Source organism: Cornus florida, unplaced genomic scaffold (assembly GCF_030987335.1).
Source record: "Cornus florida cultivar Cherokee Brave unplaced genomic scaffold, ASM3098733v1 CherokeeBrave_3.0.0_Hap2_Chr04, whole genome shotgun sequence".
NCBI classification, from domain to species: domain Eukaryota; kingdom Viridiplantae; phylum Streptophyta; class Magnoliopsida; order Cornales; family Cornaceae; genus Cornus; species Cornus florida.
In genome coordinates this window covers 104,042,493-104,058,430 of record NW_026775574.1, presented here as the reverse complement: position 1 = coordinate 104,058,430, position 15,938 = coordinate 104,042,493, and the positions used below count along the sequence as shown (strand labels likewise).

The 15,938-nt window shown below is 36.3% G+C and overlaps 2 protein-coding genes across 3 annotated transcripts; one reads left to right on the top strand and one right to left on the bottom strand.

Moving 5' to 3' along the window:
• The first annotated feature begins 156 nt into the window (after positions 1 to 156).
• Positions 157 to 11,242, top strand: LOC132304403 (probable ADP-ribosylation factor GTPase-activating protein AGD14). Of its 2 annotated transcripts, XM_059802064.1 has the most exons (15): positions 157 to 371; positions 705 to 841; positions 2,676 to 2,737; positions 3,404 to 3,491; positions 3,581 to 3,642; positions 3,720 to 3,816; positions 4,024 to 4,434; positions 7,173 to 7,362; positions 7,447 to 7,745; positions 8,026 to 8,193; positions 8,278 to 8,385; positions 8,507 to 8,590; positions 9,661 to 9,835; positions 9,951 to 9,996; positions 10,414 to 11,242. In XM_059802064.1, exons 2-15 carry the CDS (start codon positions 743 to 745, stop codon positions 10,550 to 10,552), a joined length of 2,028 nt encoding a protein of 675 aa, XP_059658047.1. In that variant the 5' UTR covers positions 157 to 371; positions 705 to 742; the 3' UTR covers positions 10,553 to 11,242. The 2 variants fall into 2 exon arrangements, with proteins under 2 accessions (XP_059658047.1, XP_059658046.1); XM_059802063.1 differs by having other exon boundaries at positions 7,173 to 7,745.
• A 604-nt stretch (positions 11,243 to 11,846) lies between these two features.
• LOC132304402 (molybdate transporter 1) lies at positions 11,847 to 13,682 on the bottom strand. Its single transcript, XM_059802062.1, has one exon. The coding sequence runs from the start codon at positions 13,474 to 13,476 to the stop codon at positions 12,082 to 12,084; it is 1,395 nt and encodes a 464-aa protein (XP_059658045.1). The 5' UTR covers positions 13,477 to 13,682; the 3' UTR covers positions 11,847 to 12,081.
• Positions 13,683 to 15,938: the final 2,256 nt, after the last annotated feature.

Sequence of the window (15,938 nt, the reverse complement as noted above, 5' to 3'; positions counted from 1 at the left end):
GAGAGGTATTGTCCGAGGAACAAATTCTCTAACCATTGTCAGGTAAACTTTTATAATAAATAATAATAATAAATAATAAAATTAAATATATATATATTTAACCCTAAATTGAGTCTTATTCAAATCCAAAGTTAGATAATCTTTAATAAAATATAGTTTTATGAATAAATTCCTCTAATTTCACCATTGCAAATACCCTTTTCATAACCGGCAAAATACTGGTCATCCTCCCCACCCGCCAAAAACGCCAGCATTCTCTCTCCTCTCCTCTCTCTCTTTCTGCAATCAGGCCGACTTATCAACCCTCCCCTCTTCCGAATTTTCCATAGCTCCATCTCCGAAGCCACATCTTCCAATGCTCACCCCATCAGGTACTTATCTCTTTCTCTGTTCTCGAACTTGCCCTTGTTTGGTTGCCGAGAAAATTAAGAAAAATAACTGAAATGTTGTTGTCATACATCATGTTTTCAGGCTTAATATATATTACATTGACAAGTTCTTGAATTTGTTTTATTTTCCTACATTTTTCCGGAGAACTGACTCAGAATTATGTTTATAACTTTATAGTTGTTGATATCCTTGCTTTTTGTTGGTGATATATGTTCTGGTTTCTAGAACAAAGTCATTTTATTTGTAAAATGTATATAATGTATGTATGTGTGTATATATTGATTGTTTTTGCATGGTGTTCTGATTGTTTTTAGATTAAGGAGGTGGAGAAGGAGGTAGAGAATCCATAAAAATGCCGAAACGGGTGAAGGATGAGGAGAGAATCGAAATGATCATTCGTGGGCTTTTGAAGCTTCAGGAGAATCGGAGATGCATTAATTGTAACAGTCTGGTATAGTTTTGGTCTCGGACTCTTAAATTGTCTTAGGGATTTTAATTTGTGTTACAATGTGGTCATTGTTATTGCACTGTAAATGAGAATGTACAAGTGAGAGGACAGCCCCATTATTGTCAAACCACTGAATCAGGAATTGGGTTAAATCAATTTTTTATATTGAAACAATGTGGATTAGTAACATTTTGTGTAGACAATATTAATGGTCAGAGCTTCTTAAGAAACTATGTTTTACTTCTGAATGATGTGTGAGGGCAAGCCTTGGCCCAATGGTAAGGTTGTTCCATTGTGACCTGGACCTGGAGGTCATGGAGTTTGCCTTTTGTATATATATAGATATATTTTCTATTTATGATGTTTTACTATGCAGTTTCGTTGCTTTCTTTTTATCAGTTTGAATTTGAATCAGGATTGGTGCATGAGCTTATCCTTGATTCTCCCTTTGGCTTCCTTCCCCTCAAAAGAAAGAAAATGAAAATAAAAGAGAAGTACTTGACTGTTCTTGTTCTTCTCTTTTCTTTTCTTTTTCTTTTTCTTTTTCTTTTCCTTTTTTTTTTAGTTATAATGCAAGTGATGTCCTTTTTGATCACCACTTGCCTGGCTTTGAGCTAGATGAGTGGCTATGAGAGCGGCCAAAGTCTTATTTATTTATGGTTATGTGGAAATCCAAGGGATTTGTGTCTTTAACTTAAACCTAACAATTCTTTTGGTGGGAGAGTCTCATCGACCAGACCTAATAAGTGAATTTTATTTCCTTTGCATAACATGTTGTTTAAACTAGTGATTTATCTTTCATTTTTATTTCACTTTCTGGCTTCAAGCAACTAATTGGAATTTTTTCTTTTTTAATAAGACTTGTGATCGGTTACGTATATTTAGCTTAAGCTTTGATCAAACGGGGCTCGAACCTCTCACCACCCCTTTTAGGGAGGAGATGTTATACCAGCTGCGCTAGTGGCCCAGTGGTAATTCTGATGATAAGTTATATTGCGGAGTTTGTGATTCTTTTATCTTTAGGTCACTATTGAGCCTTTGTTTTTTGGGATAGGTAAGAACGCACATCCAACACACTCACACACTTACTATTGCTTCAATGGGGACCTGAACCCTCAATTTCCCAGTCAAAGTTGCCTAATTAATATAGATTGATCAATACCGAGTTCGAAGTAAGAACTAAGAAGTGAACAAACTTATGGAATATCAGCAAAAGGCATGTATCTTTTTATAATTTATTTTGTAGCCTTGCAGACTTTTTATAATTTATTTAAATCTTCCTATCACAAAGAATTTTATTAGAGTAATCAAATGGATTAGTTGATCCTTCACGACTATGAAGCATGGAACATACTATCTTTTTGCAATCACAGGCTGTTTCCACCAGAAGTTTGAGTTGGTGTTATGGTGAAGGATTGCTTAGCATAAGATCCTTCTACAACGAAGATAAAAGTTTGGTGGGCATTAGTGTTAGGCACATGCAAAAATTTGATGTTAGGCCTTATTATCTGTTTTTAGTTTGCCAATAAGGACAATGTCCTGGAGAAACAATACCTAGCACCTCTTGGTGAAATCACCTCGGCATGCCCACATGATCAGCTATAGATATACTTCTCATATGGCTTGTTAACACTGCATAAAGTACTGATTATGGTTATCACAATCATCGTTTTTGTTACATTTTAATATAATGGTGTTGTAGTGAAATACAATTGTAATTCCATTCTTGAGTGTTTTTTTTTTTTTTTTTTTTTTTTTTAATTCTTAACAAATTACAACAATGAGCAATCCCTTGTGAAATATAGTAGTAAGACCAACACATTTGTTCTTCAAGCAGGGACCGCAGTATGTTTGCACAACTTTCTGGACATTTGTTTGCACAAAGTGCAGTGGAGTACAGTAAGTGTTCACACTCATTCCTTTTTTACTGCATTCCAACACTTCATTCATGTAGTGCTGCATGTGATGTACAGAAAGTTAGATAGCACTAATATTGAGATGATAAGGACAGGATACGCTGACATATTCATGGCTATATATAAATATATATATTTTTTCTATAGAACTTTGATTGATTTTAGTTTCTATACTAATAATTAAATAAAATTTAGAAGATGAAGTTACATGAATATTGTAAAGATTATCATGTTATATATGCTACTACTCTCCTACTTCGTCATTACAATTATACTTGTGTCCTGTATAAAAAAATTCATTATATGCTTGACTTTGGCGACCAGGTTTATAATTTCTATTTTCTTACACAAAAAAAAAAACGCTAGACACTTTGAGGTGTTTATATTATTTTGAAGATTGCTGGACATGACTACCTTTGAATGTGTTTGTGTTATATAAGACGTGTTGAGGTGTGTCTGAAATAATAATATTTATTTATAAATTGTGGACATGTTTATGAAGTATCAGACACATTTATAGGAGTGACTATGTATAGATAGTCATATTGCATGATTATTAAAAGGGCCAAGTTAATTCTAACACTAGAGTACTTGATTTTAGTTAAGAGAGGCTTTCCATGGCTGACAAATTTTTATGCACTGATTCCAGTCGAGAGTTCATGCACCGAGTAAAATCAGTGTCTATGGCAAAATTTAATGCAGAAGAACTGAATGCTCTTCAAGCTGGGGGAAATGAGGTCTCTGCATGCATATCTGTTTTAATTGATCTGGCTTTTATTCAAATTTCTCCATTTGTCATTGTCTAACACACATTTTATTTTTACAGCGGGCAAGGCAAATTTATTTCAAAGCCTGGGATCCACAGAACCATTCTTGTCCGGATGGCAGGTATTTATGCATTCTAGTTTATTTCTGCTACTTTACAACATAAGAATGCAGTCTAATGCAAAACGTTTTCAATACAGTAATCTTCACAGACTTCGCGATTTTATTAAGCATGTCTATGTGGATAGAAAATATACCAGTGATAGGAGTGTTGACAAGCTTGCAATGGTGAAAGTGGTAAGCCTGTGACCCATGAACATACACATGCAGCTATTATATGTTGTTCCTTAAAAAGATTCACTTGTATTAAGTTGATCTGCTTAATATAATAACAACAGGGAAATTGTTTTGTTTGTTCTCATTCATTTATTAACAATGGAATTGATTAGTTATCTTCTTTGTGTCAAAGGAGTTTCTAAAGAATAACTTTTGTCTGTGCTACAGGGTGCCAATGAGGACTTGTATGAGCAGCGTTCTATTGAAAGGTACAGTCCTGGTGGAAGGAATGACAGGAGTTTGATAAATTATATTGATGAAAGAAGAAGTCCTCAATACAAACTAGAAAATGTAAGATCTGGGAGACACAAGAGTCGTCCTGTTCATTTTGAGATAGTCGATGACAGGTTTCGAGATGATAATTCTAGAAGGCGCAGGAAAGCTGAAAGCTGCGGGTTTTCTGATGCTGAATCCAGGGTAGGTAGCAGGTCACCAGATTCTCAAAAGAGCAGGGAGATCAGTCCCCCAGTGGTCCGCTCCATCAGAGAAATTTTGGGTGACAATGTTCCACCTCTAAAAATAGGTGAACGTCCAGCAGCAAATGATGAGAGAGATGGTGATGGTTCTAGTCATTTTCAGGTGAGCTGAATTATGATTTGATGCTAGCTGATTACTTTACATCTTATGCTGTATTGGGCATTTTATTAAAAACTGTAAAGTAGTTCCAAATAATTCTCCTGGACCAGACTTCTTTTTGTTGCTGATTGTTATTATGGAATATCTAAAATTACATTTTAAAGCAAACAGAGATGTTAAATTATAATTTTGCAATGCACACTCAATAATTTACGTGGGTCGGCTTAAAGTCTACGTCAATAGATGAGACAACTGTGAAATTTCACTACGCGGACGAAGAGAATACAGCATAGTAGCTGCCCGATTTCACAAACCCCAATCTCTTCACAATAATGAGTTCTCTATCCCTCAAAACTTTAAATGACCTTTATATATAATCAGGTTCAGATACAAGAGAGAACCCAATACAAATCCAGGCAACTGAGTAATCCACTCAAAAAACAAAGAATTAGGGAAAACTACAAGACCTTCACCAACCTCCAGGAAAGGCCTCTTGAACTCAAAATATAAGACAAATCATAACAAATCTTCACATTGACTTAAATTCCATCAAGCCTCGCAGTTAAAAATCTTCTCTCCCGTCTTCTCCACAAAAATCCCCAAAGAACCTCAACAACTGTAAACAACAATCCAAGCGATGCTTGGACTTGAATGTAGGAATAGGCTTGGTTCATAAAGTGATATTCATATCACTATGTTTGGTCCTCTCAATTCACATCTGATATTTGGTCAGGTGTACAGTGCTCTGTCACAGTGTTTAATAGTTAACTCCTGCTGCCAATCCACCAATCAAGCCTCTCATCAAATATCTTTCTTCACTACCTCAGTTTCCACCTGTCTCCATCAATGCATAAGCAACAATCTGAATCACCTTTTAACTTCTTTTTTTTGTTGTCAAGAAACTCACACAGCCAGTTGTCCCTAAGGTACTCGAGCCTTCACCTTCCACTTTGGGAGGTAGAGGAGATACCATTGGGCTACTGCCCTTGGTGGTCAGAATAACCATATAACTTAGGTGGTCTAATCTGCCTCCTCTGTCTACTAGTAGCAACAATGTATTACTGCTCCTTAGGCACATAATCCTTCCACATCTTGTGACTACACTGACGAGTGCCCTCCTCACTTCCACTGGAGCTTCTGACTCTGGCTCCACCTGCACACTCTATATTTTATGTACATCGGACTCTGTTTTTGGGTGAAGCATGATAGATACATCAAAAGTCACATTCTTTTGACAATGTACTTAGTTTACTTATTGACAATAAAAAATATTGTTTACTTAAGATTATAACCAACAGCTTGTATCCCTTTGACCCAATTCGTAATCCGGAATTGTACAAATTTTTACTCTAGGTTCGAGTATTCAATCATTTACTTGCATAAACAGGGCAATCAAATACTTTCAAAAGTCAAATCAGAGAAATCACCAGGAATATGAAAAGCATACTTCTTTGAGAGTGTTGCGCTAAATAGCAGTTGATGGAGATCTATTTACTAAGCAGAAGGTTGCATTAAAAGCTCAGCTCAGAACTCTTTAAACAATCCAACATTAAGAATTATGTAAAGAGACCTCTTCAAAAGAATTATGTTCATGTATTCTGCAACACCATTTTGTTTTGAAGTACACCTAACATTAAGGTGACTTACAATTCCTTCTGATAGTTGTAAGACCAAAATCCTAGGCTTGATATAGAGTAGCACAAGTTCTGTGATCTATGCCTCTAGAGGGGGAGGGGGTGAATAGGTCTTGTTGGTTGGATTAATTGTTTTTATATACTTTTTGAATTTAAACTAAAATAACAAAAAAAAATATTAAATCCAAAATATACTAAACATTAAAATCTACTCAATCCGTCATCCCAAGCAATCATGCAATAATTAAATAAAGCAATAAAGCATAAAAGATGGATATAAAGATTTTTTACGAGGAAAAACTAACCGGTTCAAACTACAGGACCTAGTCCAGCCAAACCAAATCCAAAATGAGAATGAAGCTTACAACTAACTTAAAGTTCTCCAAAACCTATAATCCTTAGTTACCTCTTGACCGATCAATCCACCAAACTCTCCACTCTCGTCTTCAGGCACATGATCCGCTCGTCAACAAACTTCATGATGTGCTCATCAACAATCTTCATTCACTCCAAGCAGATCTGCTTCTTCACTCAATGATTCAATTTCCAGCCAACAAGCCATTCAACACAAGTTCTGAAGAATTGAATTGAATTGTTGGTGTTGAACTTCCTAGATTTGCTCCACAGCAATGATGTCAACACACTTAGAACACACCCACCTATTCTAATGCAAATTGATGAATGTATGAAAGAAAAATATTATGCACTCTAGAACTCAAGAATATGCTCTTTATATATACATGGATTATCTCTATAGGTGTATATAATTTAACCTTAAGTAGTATATGATTTTGTTGAAAACGAAAATTTTGGTGCTCTCATGCTCACTGCCACTCATGTTTGTGTTAGCAAACTTTTTAGAAGGGCTTTAGGTTTTATGACTGTAACTCACATGTGGCACTGCTGTAAATAGCGCCAAGAAGATTGTCTTATTGCCTCCTTCAAGGAGGAGACAATTGGCTAATTTCTGAATTATTATTTGGTGTTAAAAAATTGTTCAGCTTGAATTTTGTTCATGAAGTCCAGTTTGGAAACCTGGCATCTTTTATAATTTCTATTGAGTTTAAAACACAACGTGTTCTAATATTTCAGTCTTTCTCATTGCAGAAGACATCATCTCCCAGCACCCCAGGTTCTGTTGATGGAAAAGTAGAGGAAAACAGAGGAGTGAATTTGGATAGCTTAATTGATTTCAGCATTGATATTGAGTCTTCTGACACCACAGCAGTGCCACAAACTCTGCAAACGGCTCCATCCATTGATGGTGGCAACTTGGCCCTTGTTCTGTCTTCCACAAGTGAGAAGGCTTCTGATGCTTCAAATGTAAATTCCATAGAATATTTATTATTTGAATTGTCAGCTCCTGCAGTTGAACCTGTAGGTGTGTCTGAAGCACCCAGCAGTGGTCATGATCCATCATCCGCAGCTGTAGCATCATCCCATAGTGTCAGTGCTACTTCAACCGCATCAACAACCAACGTACCATCGGTCCCCAGTAATGGGGGAGCTCCAGCAGTTTCATCTTTAATAACGACACCAGCATTGCCTAATATTAGTGGTGATTTCATGGTCAAAATTACTAATGGACAGCAGCTGCCAACCATGCAGCAATATCGGACTTCTGGGCATAGTAGCTCCACTGCTCAACAGAATACTCCATCAGAAGCTTTGTATAAGCAGGTGAGAAACATTTGCTGCCTTTTCTTTCTTGAGGTTCAAAATTCAGATTCGTTGATTTTTCTTGGTTGAATCTGATACCAAACCTGAAATTTCATGAATGCTAGAATTTACACATAGAAGGGTATGAAAAATTAGTGGAAAAATCCAAATACGTTGAAGACGAAACAGTTGCAAAAATATTTGAGCTTTAAAGTTTAAACCTTGCTCTATCTTGTTTTGTTCCCTGCCTTGGCCCTTAGGTGTAGTAGCTAATTCTGTTTCTTCTTTTGCCTATCTGCAGCCATGGAATTTATCACTTGCACCAAATTCTGAAGGACCTTCTGGTGCTTCTGCTGAACAATCATCTCAAGCTGCCTCTACACTGGCCCAAGACCCCAGTTCTGGAACTGGGCTGCAAGAAATTCAGGTGGCAGAAGCAATACACAGTGGAAGAAAGGAACTCCCAGTGGTAACAGTGATCTGTCTCATAATATTTTTGCATTATATGGTATTTTTCCTAAAATTTTCTAATGATGAAAATTGAATTCTGCAGGACCTTTTCGGTGCAAGTTATTCATCATTCCCTGCACCAGTTCCAAGTTGGCAAATGCATCCACCTCATGGAATGGGATTTGGCATGCAGTACCATCCTACTGTATTGGTATTCTACCTACTCCCAATAAATAAACAAATAATTGGCTGACATAAGTTCTATGTTAGCTTCATCTACCTCATGAAAGTTTTTGATACATATATATATATATATATATATTGTGTTACAGCCCGTGCCAACTGTTCCCAACTCAGCAAAGACAAAAAACCCATTTGATCTTGACGACGACACAACCCAAGTTCAAGCCCCAACGGTATGCATATTCTCATTATGTCTATATGGACTACAGATCTTCCCAAAGTGTTATGTTGGTCTTAGAAATATTATTTAAAATGCACACTCTGCCAATAAAGGTCTTGTATATATGGTTATAGTATTACATATCAGCAGTAGACTCAGAGCTATGTTTAACTTTACCTTACTGCTTTTAGTGGGGGAGAAAGTTTAAGGTTGAGCAGGAGCCAGGAAGTGAATTTGTGCCGACAATTAAAAGCTTGCAACTTATATTGAAATTAGGTGCACTCTTGTAGACAAAGTGGCTGTGCTGAAACATTTATTTATTTGTTTATTTTTATTTCATTGTTTTAGAATGCTCACTTGTGCTAGAGTCCCTAGTCCCCTGCGGCATGAATAGTTTAATTTTACCAAACTAGTTTTGCATGTTTCCTATCCCTTTCCTGCATCATATTCAACAGGTATTCCAAGGTGGATGATAAATAAAAGTAATCCATGTGCACGAAGGCAAGATTCATGCTCTATGCAGTATGCTCAGATATTTTATTGAATCTTTGCTCAATGGTTAAGGAAGAGAGAGAAAAATAAAAATACAATAAAGTGAAGCTGCAAGCAATTTGTTAAAAAATACCAGAGCATGAGGCATGCATGTGATTGCTTGGTATGGCTGCCTGCCTGATTAATGTTCAAAGCATGCCTGATTACTGTTCACTGGTAAGAAATATACGAGAGATATCTTAAAGTAGATTTCAAAGGAAGTTGTAAATATTTTTAGCCCTTTTAAGACTTCAGTTTCTCGTCTACTAAATCAGATGGGGCCTCTGGGAAGGAGCCTTCCCAGTCCAAACTTGAGCGGATGATGTTGATAATGTCTACGGCTTGAGACATTATCATACAAAGTTATGAAATAGTTTCACGTTAAATGATGGATGACATAAATGAAGAATAAATAGTCTGGTTTATTAAACCTTTCTGGTTCTGTTTTCTTGTGAAGGTACTTGTGAGCCTTCTATTCATTTGAAGTTGCATGTAGACCAAATGGACTGTTTTGATTTCTAACTTCTAAATTCTGTTTGTCCTGTAATGCAGTTTCCTTCAATGGCATCTTTGCAAGGAGCACTCCCGATGGTATCAGCTCCTAAAGGGTTACTGCATAGTTCCAGCTTCGGTGTCCATCCCCCCCAGTTTATGCAGCCTCAATCATCACCTTTTGCATTTGCAGTGCCTTCACAATCACCTTCTTATGGAATGGCCATGCCTCCAAGTAAAATCACATCATTATCATTTGTTTCCACTTTCCTGTAAACTTGTCTTGATTTGATATTTTTTTTTTTTTCTTTTTTCATATTTTTTGCTAATTTCTAATTCAATAATCCCAGGAACATTCATTGGGCAACAATTACCGAATAGCACACCACCTTTCAGGTAAATTTTGTTTTACAGTGCATTTTTTTTAGTTTTTATTATTATTTTAAATGATATTCCTTTTAAGAAAGTTTCTCTGCATATCCGTCCTGCTCCCAATGAGGCTACAAATATATTGAGTTCACCAATCTACTAATTTTGGGCTGTTGGCCCATTCTTTATTAGATAATACATTGTGTTATATAAACATTTAAAGAAAGAAACATTTTCCTTCAGGAAAGGAAAAACAAAGAAAAAAAATAAAGAGCAGCCAAATGCCTTACAATCGACTAGGCATGATCCTTTTTATGAAGAAAGGGGAACGGTAAAATAAAGAGTCTCTAAGAACATGCTCCATTCAAAATGCATTTCCAACAGTTCAGCTTCTCAGAAAACTTCGGCATATGAAATTTTTATATTTACTTCTTGTCACTGCAGACCGCAAGGAATTGGTAACTTTGGTAGTAGTGAAGCTGCTTTTGCCTTCTTAAACACAATGCAACAGCCCAGTGGCAGATATCCAGCACCCGCTACTCCAAATTCCTTTTCACCAAGAGGTGGAAACCCATTTGAATAGTTATATGGATACACCTTTATATTTTCTTGTCAACATAATCTCTCTGTTTCAACCCCCAAAAAAACTGTTGAGAGGGCTGGTTGTTTATCTTCTTGAAGGTCAATTGTAACATGCCGTGTGAATAAAGAGCTTCATCTTCAACTTCTCTGGTCAATGGAAAGGATTCGAGTATAGATATAATTTGAAGGAGTACATGAGCACATATATTAGTAACCAATGTAAATTTCGAGATCATGCCATTCCTGTATGTGTTGTTATTCTTGCAGTTAGATCAACATGTATGCTTCTTTTCCATTCTTTCTTTTATGTGTATAATTCTGTTGTCTTGTTCCTCAGCAAGGTTCTGTAATTTGCATTAGGCTACTGTCGCTATTGCTTCCACAACCATAGCTATGGGACTTCTTGTCAAAGATTGTGTGTGTGCGTGCGTGTGTGCTATTATCATTACTTGCCAGAAGAGATGAAGACATGAGAAACAATGAAGAACCTACTAGGGGATGTTGAAAATGATAATATATATTCAGAATGAAATGTGTATATTTAGTTGATTTTTATTTTTATCATTACTTGCCAGAAGAGATGAAGACATGAGAAACAATGAAGAGAAATGTAATAATACACAAAGGAACCTAGTAGGGGGTGTTGAAAATGATTTCAGAATGAAATGTGTGTTTTTAGTTGATTTTGATTTTTAACTGTCGTTGGAAATTTCAACTAGATCATACAAATGTTGAAATCAGCAGAATACATGTATGCACTCAACATAGTTAGCACAGATGCTGTTTGCAGGTAAAACATAGTCATACTTCCTGTATGTCAAATACACACAGTTAATGAGCACTTCATGGATTCTTTGTCCTATAATCTTAGTCTTTTGGTGCAACATTTCAGTTATAACAAAAGGTTCGAGAAATTTTACATGGTCCCAACCAATCACAACGTGCGCAAACAAAAATCTAAATAAAACTGACATATTTGCTTACGTGTTGAGTTTTGCTGAGAAAATGTAATAATTTCTCTCAAATCCTGCTTGTTCGTCCATTGACAGCCACTTTTTTGTCTTTGTTTTCTACACAACAATCTCTGTATATGTCAATGTCAGGACCTGATGGATAGAAAGAGAATGGAGAGGTGCATAGGCAATAGCTCACTGTGCTCTTTCTTGCAATGTTGTATCTGTGTGGAAGCTTTAGACAAAATGGTGTCTATGGTTGTGTTTGGTACATCGAATCATTTTATTGGATTAAGTTATTCGCAGTATCAATTATGGTTGTAGTACAATAAACTCGGACAGAATCACTATAAACTGATTGATACGAATTGCTTATTGGACTTGAAAAAGAGTCACGTGTGGATACAACGAACCATGGTTACTATGGCTCATTGTGCTCTTTCTTGTTCATTTTCCTTTATTTGACCCTTTCATCTCCCCAAAAGGGGGTGTTTGGCAGCAAGTAAAGAAAACCATTGCAATGGTGTACAAGGATTAGGTTCTTTATTCACAAATTACAGATGCAACTATACATTAGTTATGGATTTCCATGCATCCACACCATAGAACAAGATTGATCTTTACTATATTTTCTTAGCCTAAGAAGCAAATGTGCAACAATCCCACACAAGAAGCCGAGGGTCGCACTCGAGCCGACGAGCGAAACTGCAGTGCACAGAAGCATCACAAAAGACTCCTCCTTAGAACTCATGTCCCTTGAGCACATGGCTAGCTCAATTCCAGCAAACAACAACAGAACCCCCAAGACCCCAACAGGAAACTGGTCCAATACCTTCACTATAGAGCTCCCCAAGACCAATCCCAGAACCAACTTGGCTGCACCTAGAAGTGCCACACACCCACCACTCCTCCCGCCAAACTTGTACTGCCCAGCAAGCCCCCCTGCACCATGGCAGCATGGCATGGCCCCAAACCAGCACCCCAGCAGATTCATTAGTCCCACCGTCACCGACAGCGACGTTGCTGAGAAATCCTTTCCCGGGAAAAGGTCCGACGACAACTTCCCCACGGCGATGACAGAATTCAGGATTGACAAACTGATCTGAGGGATTGTCCCCTTGATGAACCCTTCCTTCCATGCATGCTTAGATATCTTCACAACTTGAATAGAAGATGGCCCAAATGTGAACCCTTTTACCACTTTAGGCCCTCTTAAAATGGCCAAAACCACACCCAACAAAAAGATACTGAAAGCTGAAGGAAGAGAATATAACATCTTTCTCAATCTGTCCCTCCTCGTTCCAACCCTGTCTTCAGTAGTACTACTGGACTCTGTTTCTTCACTCTTTTCATCACCAGCACCAGCGCCATTCACTATCACTATGAAACAAGCACAAACAAGAGCCAAAACCAACCCATCCAACCCCAACCAAGGCCTCTCACCACTAGACTTTGACTTGGCAAAATCTTGTACATTTCTTATGTACTTGACTGCACTCATAGCAAATGACAACCCTTGTGCTAGCTGAATCCCCCTAACAACAGACAGTGGAATCAGCTTATACACTAGCTGCATCAACCCTGTGACACCCAGTACGAATAGAATCCCACCGGTGCATATCCCGGCCGCCATGACCTCCGGGATGCCGAAATCGGGGTTGGATATGGCCACGGCGGCGATGGCCTTCATGGGTTGGACGGGCATTGGGACACCATATGTGACCCCAGTGACAATGTTGTAGACGCCGGTGAAAATCAATGTTGTGCCGAGGTCTAGGTCCTTGGCTAGTGTCAAGGCCAACATTATGGGAATGTAGGTGCCCAAGTCCCCCATTGCACCATTCAATTCGGCCCATTTTGACTTGAAAACCAGATTCTCTTTGACTCTGTGCAAGAGGTTGGACGGAAAACCGGATGTGGGTTGCCGGTGAGCGGCGGTTTCCGGCAAGTTTTGGTGGGTTTGGGCGTCCATGGTGATGAACTACTACAGAAATGAAGGGGCATTCACATAGTATGAGAAATGAGTGTGTGCCTTTAAATTGATGAGAGGCTGTTATGAATGAAGAGAAGTGTACGCCGTTCAATGTGGCGTAAGGCATCCCACTACTTAGTGATTCGGCCACCCTAGGTTTACGCTAACTAGGTCACCGTAGGATTGTTGTTGGTCATGTATATGCCAAATGTTTTTAATGTAGTATTGTTCCTTTGTGGGTGATGATGAAATGAAAGTCGTCTTGGAAATCTAATCATAATAAAGTGAATTAAATTTTTGACAACTACGAGCAATTTGGAGTATCTTAGCCTTTGTAGTTGGGCAATTATGGTAGGGAATTAATACCCTCTCTTCAAAATGTCAACATCTTTGGAATGGAGTAGAAAATTCCTTTTTATTTTTTTTATATTTTTTTATCATGGCACGACTGTTGGGAATTAGTGTTTCTAAAAAGGGTAATTCTTTTGATTTGTCATTAGAAATGGGGCAAGAAAGTCTATGAGGTGGAAAAAACTTCAATTGTGGATCACAAACCTCCCTTTCACGCAAGGCCTACACAAATCTCATTTTAAGTATGGATCTTCAGGGTGTGGTGTGATAGGATATTGATAAAGTGTTTGAGGGCTTGTCGCCAAATGATCCAGGTTTGAACTCCCATTTCATATATTAGTTATTTTAACTTCAAAAATAAATAAATTGAGGAATGCTAAGGATAGTGTTCTCATTGGTGGGTAGAATTGTCAAGTTTCTAACTTTTTATGAAATATTAAAACTATTTTTTTAAAAACAAAACTGTCATTTTAAGCCTTTCATCCTTCTCCTCAGTTCTCACATAATGCCGTTTACATATATAATGTATGTATGTGTGTGTGTATATATATATATATATATAGCGTTACTTGTCTTCTGAACCATGAATTCATATGTATAAAAATAGCTAACATTATGTGAGTGTATTCTTTCTTCTCTTTTATTTTTAATTGTTGTTTAACCTTTATATATATATATATATGCAATCCTCTCAACCAAGAATTCATATAGAGAATAAATATATATATATGCAATCCTCTCAACCAAGAATTCATATAGAGAATAAATATATATATATGCAATCCTCTCAACCAAGAATTCATATAGAGAATAAATATATAGAGAATAAATATATATATATATATATATATAAACTGGCATCCGGATCTAATAAGCAAAAAGAAAAGGAAAGTAACTCATGCAGATCTAACAAGGAAAAAAAATGAAAAAAAAGAAAAGAAAATAAAAGTAAGGCTTTATATATATATATATATATATATATATATATATACATATATTGGCATACAGATCAAACAAGGAGAAAAAAAAAAAAAAGGAAAGTAATGCTTTATATATATATATATATATGCATATATACATTATATATGTAAAAGTCGTCAAGTGAGAATGGAGGAGATGGATGAAGGCTTAAAAAGGCTTAAAAGTGTTGTTTTGTATTAAAAAAATAATAATTTAATATTCCATAAAAAGTTAGAAACTTGTGCATTAATTACAGTGCCTTAGCAACTGTGAATTAACAGTGGCTCTTCTCTTTGGTCCTAAGATTTGTAATTAATGCATTTATTAATTGTATGTTTCTTATTTTTATGAAACACTAAAAATATATATATATTTTTGACAATACTACCCTTTTAGTCACTCTCCTCACTTAAACCATATCAAAAGTGTCATTAATACATTACATGTTTCTTACTTTCAATAAGACATTAAATTACTAATATCAACACAAAACTACCTTATTTCTTTCATTTGCCCAAGGTAGTTTTGTGTTGAAATTAATAAAATAAGGTAGTTTTGTGTTGAAATTAATAATTTAATGTCCTATTGAAAGTAGGAAACATGTAATGGGGTGGGAAGTAGAGGCAAATGAAAGAAATAAAGTAGTTTTGTGTTGATATTAATAATTTAATGTATTAATGACACTTTTGATATGGTTTAAGTGAGGAGGGTGACTAAAAGGATAGCATTGCCAAAATAAATATATTTGCAGCGTTTTATAAAAACAGGATCCTATAGCATTGCTCAATTTTCGTTGTTTTAACTTCAAAAAAAAAAAAAAAAAACAAAAAAAAAAATAATAATAATAATAATAATAATAATCAACCCTAGTCAACCACATAAATTTTCAACAAGAAATGCTTTATTTGCCCTCAGAATTTTGCAAAGACATTGGCAACCTCTCTTTTTATATTAAAATGACTTATATATACCCTTGTAGTGTGTGTGTGTTTTTTTTTCACTTTATTTTTTTTGGACTACTCAAGATGTCATGCTATCGGCCGATGACATTTTCAAGAGGTGTCGAGTGTCGACATTTCTTCACCTACCGATTTCTAACACCTTTTAGAGGTATCGGACTCGATGCCTTTTGAAATGTCAGTTGTGACTCT